This window comes from Pygoscelis adeliae, unplaced genomic scaffold (assembly GCF_000699105.1).
Source record: "Pygoscelis adeliae isolate BGI_AS28 unplaced genomic scaffold, ASM69910v1 Scaffold181, whole genome shotgun sequence".
Classification (NCBI taxonomy): Eukaryota; Metazoa; Chordata; class Aves; order Sphenisciformes; family Spheniscidae; genus Pygoscelis; species Pygoscelis adeliae.
The window spans coordinates 3,398,319-3,404,401 of NW_008824360.1; the positions used below are offsets into that span (position 1 = coordinate 3,398,319).

The 6,083-nt window shown below is 44.2% G+C and overlaps 1 protein-coding gene across 1 annotated transcript in view; it reads right to left on the reverse strand.

The window, feature by feature from the left end:
• Nucleotides 1-1,526: 1,526 nt before the first annotated feature.
• DOCK7 (dedicator of cytokinesis 7) overlaps nucleotides 1,527-6,083 on the reverse strand; it is a 100,453-nt gene continuing 95,896 nt past the window's right edge. Inside the window, 5 exon segments of the mRNA XM_009319857.1 lie at nucleotides 1,527-1,740; nucleotides 2,801-2,907; nucleotides 3,774-3,917; nucleotides 4,890-5,126; nucleotides 5,852-5,941. Coding sequence (XP_009318132.1) covers nucleotides 1,527-1,740; nucleotides 2,801-2,907; nucleotides 3,774-3,917; nucleotides 4,890-5,126; nucleotides 5,852-5,941 — 792 coding nt within the window.

Here is a 6,083-nt window from a genome sequence, read left to right on the forward strand (position 1 = left end):
CAATGATGAGCTCATATTTTCCATGATGAAATAAGAAGCCTTGTCAGATGAATGATTCTGTACTTGATTTCCAGTATTTTCTACAGCTGGCTACTACAAAAATTAAGTCCACTGACATTAAGTCATTGCTTTTCAAATGAATTGGTTTTGGGTCTGTATCTGGGATCATTTAACTGCCCACGGTTTACTGACATGAAAGCTGACAGGAAGTTTAATTCATGCATACGTAGAGAAGCAGCACAAACCACCTGCACTACTGAAATCTTATTTAAGTCTTCCAAATAAATCTCTAAGTGGAGTTTGCCTGGTATACTTGTTTTAGACTCCCTGCACAGGCTGAATTTCACAAGATTAGAAAATAATTACCATGACAAAAGTGCTTCTGAGGTTCCTACCTGGGTGGGGAGGGAAGCACTGTTTCTTCCACCCATCCCCAGCCAGTGAAAACTGACCCCAGCAGAGAACAGCTAGGACATGGTATGTGATCTGGGGAGAGCTTAAGAAGTCATGAACCTGGGTAATGAGGAAAGGCCACCTTTCTGCAGTACTCAGCAGACAGAAAAATACATCAAATTCAGCTACAGAAACATTGTTAAGCACTGCCGTGTGAGCTAGGAACATTCATTTCCTCCTTCATCCAGCACTAAGTCTTGCTTTTTTTATAATGTAATTTTGCCGAGTTTCTCTTTTCACAACATTTTTTAATGTTCCCCATTGCTCTTTACCTCTGAACAACACTTACATGAGGAGAGGTTCAAAACCAGGGCTGTATTCTCCTAAACCAACAGCATGGACATGAGCTGAAGTCCACATTCACACAAATCTCCCAAAGGGTCTGTCATTAAAAGCACCATCGCTGTCCTGCTCAGTGCTAACAATGCTCCTTCCAAAAAATAATTCCCACCCCACTCACTAGTGTGAGACCACGATGCCAGGGCAGTCTTGCTGGATTGCGTTAGCCTACCTTGCTGACAGGGGACACAACAGGGGTTGTCAAGCCAAAGATTTCGTGAAGGGTACCTGCTGGGAAACACTTCTGCCCCTATTCTGGGAGCCAGGGCCTTGTTAGAAACTTTATGCACCCAAACTCCTCCTGCTCAGTCACAGCTGGTGCTACAGGCTCTGACCTGCTTCATTCCCAGTGGGACTTTTATGTTCAGTCTCATTGCAGACGAACAAAAAGCCCAGACTCCAGCTGACCGGTCTTCCAGCATGGAAGACACCAACTGCTTTTCCACCCTGCCTGCCCCTGGAGCTCCTCATCCCAGTTCCACTGGGAACAAACAAGTGTCAAAGTCCTGCCACACTGAGGGTGGTTTTGAATCTAAAAAGAATGGGATGCAGGATGAAAAAAAAATTGTCAGGAACAAAAGGGACCATTGCAAACACCACCTACCATAACTGCTGGGAAGGGGATGTGCTCTGAAGTCAGGACAGAAGGGGAAAGGGATGGACTCAGCCAAAAGAGTCATAATTGAAAACAAATAGATGTCACAGGTTCACCAGGAAGATCAGACACCCCAGTATTACACCCTCCTTATCTCTGCTGAAAGCGTAAAATCAAATATCCACCTGTGGCAAGTGACCGGCAGCACTGCCTTATACAACTGTGGGATCTTTCTATTTATCAAAGGTTGGAGAGCTTCCTTTAACCGGTGATAATTCCTTTCAAGTTCTCGCTGATACTCCTTTTGGTCTGGACCGATCAGGCTCTTGTTCTTGCGCAGAGCATCTTCGCATCTAGAAAACAAAAGCCTGTGAAACTTGGGCACATAGAAAAAGACCTGCTTGCTAGAGACTTGTTAATCTAATAGTACAAAAAAAATTCATTCTGTTCCTCTGGGATGACACATAATATCCTTCTCTATTTTGTCTTTTGGGTAGTAAAGACTCAGTTAAACCACTTGGTGTCCATAGGGAAAGGAGAGGGTGCCATATTTCCAATTTCCATTTCACTTCCAGAGTGACAACTCCTTTTTTATTTTAATTTACTCTCCAGTTACATTTATCCTCTCTGAAGAGAGATGAAAAGCTGATCTCCACATAGCTACTTCCAGTCCAAGAGGATTTAAAGATGTATAGATCTACTGCTCTCCCAGGGAAGATTAATAAATAGCAGACTATGAGATGTTCATCAGGAACTCTTGTACTTGCAAAGATATAATTTAAACAAAGGGTATGAAAAGAACTGTATCATCAATGCCATTTATTACATACGGGAAAACTACATTGCCACTGGATCTACTTGCTTGGAACATTTTTATTTCAATTACACATTTTTTTTAATTCCTTGGTGCTTGCAGAAGATGCTGGACTGAGACTGCAGTCTGCATTACTCAAGAAGAAAGCAGAGCAGCCAGCACATTTCTTGAGAGAATTCTGCCAGCATGCTTCCTCTCTGTTTGGAGACATTCACTTCAGAAAGAAATTAAGTGTCCTGGCCAATTCAGCAGTTTCTCCTAACCCTGCCAAGCTGTGAGTTCATTTGTGCCAGTGTGGCTAGTTGTGTTTTCTGAAACAGGAACACTTGTTCACAACTGAACTGTGATCACTAATTCATTCCTGATGATAAACAGCAAAGCCAAACAACTTCAGCCCCGTAAGTCATTGACCAGCAGCACCGGAGAAACAGGGAACCAGCTGGGCAGCTGAGGAATACAGCTGCATATGGAAACTGGACAGATGGAGTTAGAACATGAATACTCCTCTCTCCCGATACGCCCTGTGTTATTGTACATTCCTGTCTGGTGTGGTAGTAATAACTGCATCTGTCAGGCAGTTTGAAGAGAATACTCCATACCTTTTCGTGAAGTCTTTGAAACAGAGCCGTAGTTTGTTATGATGTCTGAAGAGCTTTGGATCATTGGGTATTTCAGACAAGAAAACTTGTGCAACTTCTAATGGTCCCTTTAGGAGCAGAAGAGAAAAAGTAAGTTTCTCGGAACCATCTGTCATATCCAATCACTGGAGAAACTTCTTGCACATAGAAACATTCCTAAAATGCAACATTTCCTTACAGAATGCATCTTGCAGAATTGCAGCTGGTAAATCTGGCATAAATCACCAAACATCATGACAACTGAATCTCTTATAGGCTTTTTTTTTTTAATAAAACTCTGCTTTTAGAAAACAGTGTGAGAAAATGCACAGATTCTACATTTGTTTTCTCTTACAAGGACTCTTGACAAAGTTTGCTCAACTCACAACTAAGACCAAGTTTAAACAATGCAGATGGAACCAGGGAAGTGTTTGCCAGCTCTGCAAACTCAACCCAGAACTTAAAATTCCAGCTGATTTTTTTCTGGCTTGTGCATTAGTAGAGGTTTACTCCTATTCCCTCAATTTTTCCTTAATTTTTCTCCATTCACTAGTTTTGCTTTCCATTTTGTTCAAAAACCACAGCAGGACACAATCCTACTTCCACCCACCAGAGCCTGGCTAAGCAAAGGGAAAGTAATACAACTTTTTTTTTTTTTTTAAGGGAGAAGGAGAAGCAGGCAGAAACAGCTGTGAATGCCAGGGAGGCGCAGATAACTGAGGGAGGAGGGCTGTCTCTACTCAGCCACTTTCCAGATCTAACCACATTTTCAGGACTCAAATTGCAGTCACTGAGAGCAGCTGGTCTAGACCCATCAGTGACCTTAACCACAGCCAACAGACTGAACGGGGAAAAAAAAACAAGGTAATTTAGAAATAAGGCCCAAAGCAGAGCATCCACTGCACTGAGTGATAGGCTCTACCCCAGTGTCTCCAGTTCAGACAGCGATCCTCACCTGATTTACTGTGGTACCTACTGATCCTTGTAGCACCATCTGCAGCATCTTTGGGTCCGCAGGGTCTTGGTGGGTTGCAAAAGCTAATTCCTGTGTTTTCTTCTGCATGTCCTCTATGGCAACTTCAATGGGCGTCAAAATGATCTAAGCAAGTAGCCAGAATACAGGTTGCTTGTTATGGCTGAGACTGACAACCAGACACAGACTTTCAGAAACACCAAGGTCACTTTGGGGTGGCACACTGAAGTGGTGGAGGACACCAACAGGACTGACAGTCTGGACAATAGCACTTTAGAAATGCATCCTCTCAGTCTTGGTTTAGGAACATCAAAAAAAAGTTTGATTTTTAAATGTGTTTCTACATCGGGATACTCAAGAGCTTTCTGAGACTGCTTCTGAGCGGGCAGGTTCGTGCCCCTTTGTGGTCACTGCAACCAGCAGCACTATGTCAGTGCCTAAGCATTTTTCATTGTGTCCCAGGGATCACATCAGTTTCTACCTACTCTTGAAAAACTGACATAGCTATGGGATAAATCTCTCTATAAAGCCTCAGGACCCCACTGGCCTAGGGCTGTTAAGGCCATGCAAGTGAGCTGCAACACAGAGCAAAGGACACGCTGTTCAAGCAGAATGGAAGGGAGCAACCTGCATTACTACAAAGCTCACCAAGGGCCTCCTGCGTATACCAGCTGCTGTGATCTGGATACACTGGTGAAAGAGGTGGCAGGACATACTGCATTACTAGATTGGTCTGGTTTTACTTTAGGTTGAATGGGAACAGGGAGAAGTTCAATAGAAATGAGGCATTCTTAAAATCAAAATGAAGGAGTCTCATGCACAGTCCCTGCAGTGAACAGCCAGAGCAGCTCACAATGGTGCTGTTTGCTCTCGCTCTCTGCCGAATTGCTGCATCTTTAACAGAGAGGGGAAAGGTAGACTAGTGACAGCCAGGAGGGTGCATCTGTGTTAATGTGACAGTGTGAAGGGACACGGCCATGGTATTAAACTACATGTACAATAGTACATTATGCATGAGTTTCAGCAACATCCACTTCCCTTAGTCTTGTATAATAGTTTCCTTCACACACAGGAAGCCCCTGAGAGCACAGGCCTCACCTCCTCTTTGTGAATGACATTTATCCTGGTTTTAATGTAAGGGAAAGCGTGGGACGTCGTCAGGATTGTTTTGCGCTTGAACTGCTCATGCAGCTCCCCGTGAGCTCGGCCGTCCAGCGTGAAGGGCGTGCAGTACATGAATCGCCGCAAGTTGTAGTTTTTGTCGAAGTAAGTTATCCTGTCCTTCATCTCATACGTGTCAAAGTATGGCTCCACGTAGGTTATCTGAATGTAGGCCTGCAGGAAGGAACCCAGGTGTGCACGGTGAGGTACAGTGCCAGAGGAGAAGAGCTGACTCTTACCCCTGCTTTTTAGCAGTGCAATAACCCAGCTTGCTTTCCTTCCTCTTGAAGCCACCTCTGGAAGAACTAGGATTGTTTTTTGCCTTTACTCAGAAAAGTCACACTCACATTGACAGGGACTAGGGGTGCTGGTAGCTGCTCAGCAGTTTTGGGACTGGATAAAAAACAGCTCACTGCCCCTCTCCTCTCATGCTATTCATGTGAAGTGTTTCCATCCTTTCCTTGCAGATGATGCCCTGCCCTAAGCTACAGTCTTGTTTCCTCGGCATGCTCCTGTTATTTCTGCTATGCTTAAAGGACATGGCACAAGAATGATAAAATGCTGCAGCTGCAAAAATGCCAGAAGCCAGAGAATGGCAAACTCCCTTCCTTGCACTCAGCGGAAGAGAAAGGCAAATGCAGCCCGGGCCTCTGCTGTCCTTTCGACTTCTCCCTTCCCACAACCACTACAATCGCAGGGCCTGGGGCAGGGAACAAAATGGCTGATTCTGCATTCCTTTGCTGGGATGATTTTCTCCAACTCTCATCCCAAGCAGTCACAAGATGCTCTGTATGTGGATTTCATTGCCTACTTGGTGAAATTCAGGGCAGGATTTGTTCCATTGTGTTTGCATACATTCAGGACCATTTCTACTTCTAAACCTGTACTTGTGTTCTTACCTTGTTAGGATCTAGTTTACATTTGTCCACAGGGTTTGAGTCCTTAATCACTTCAAGCACATCTTCACCAAACCGTTCTCCGTAAAATCCCTACAATCAAGAGCAAATGCATTGAAAGAAACCATCAAATGCAGCCATGAGAGATGGGGGTTGGAGAGACAAAGGCATATTCAGGGGAGGTAAAGCTCCAAATGCCTTCAACAGTAGCTGTGCCGGGGCTGAATGTGATCTG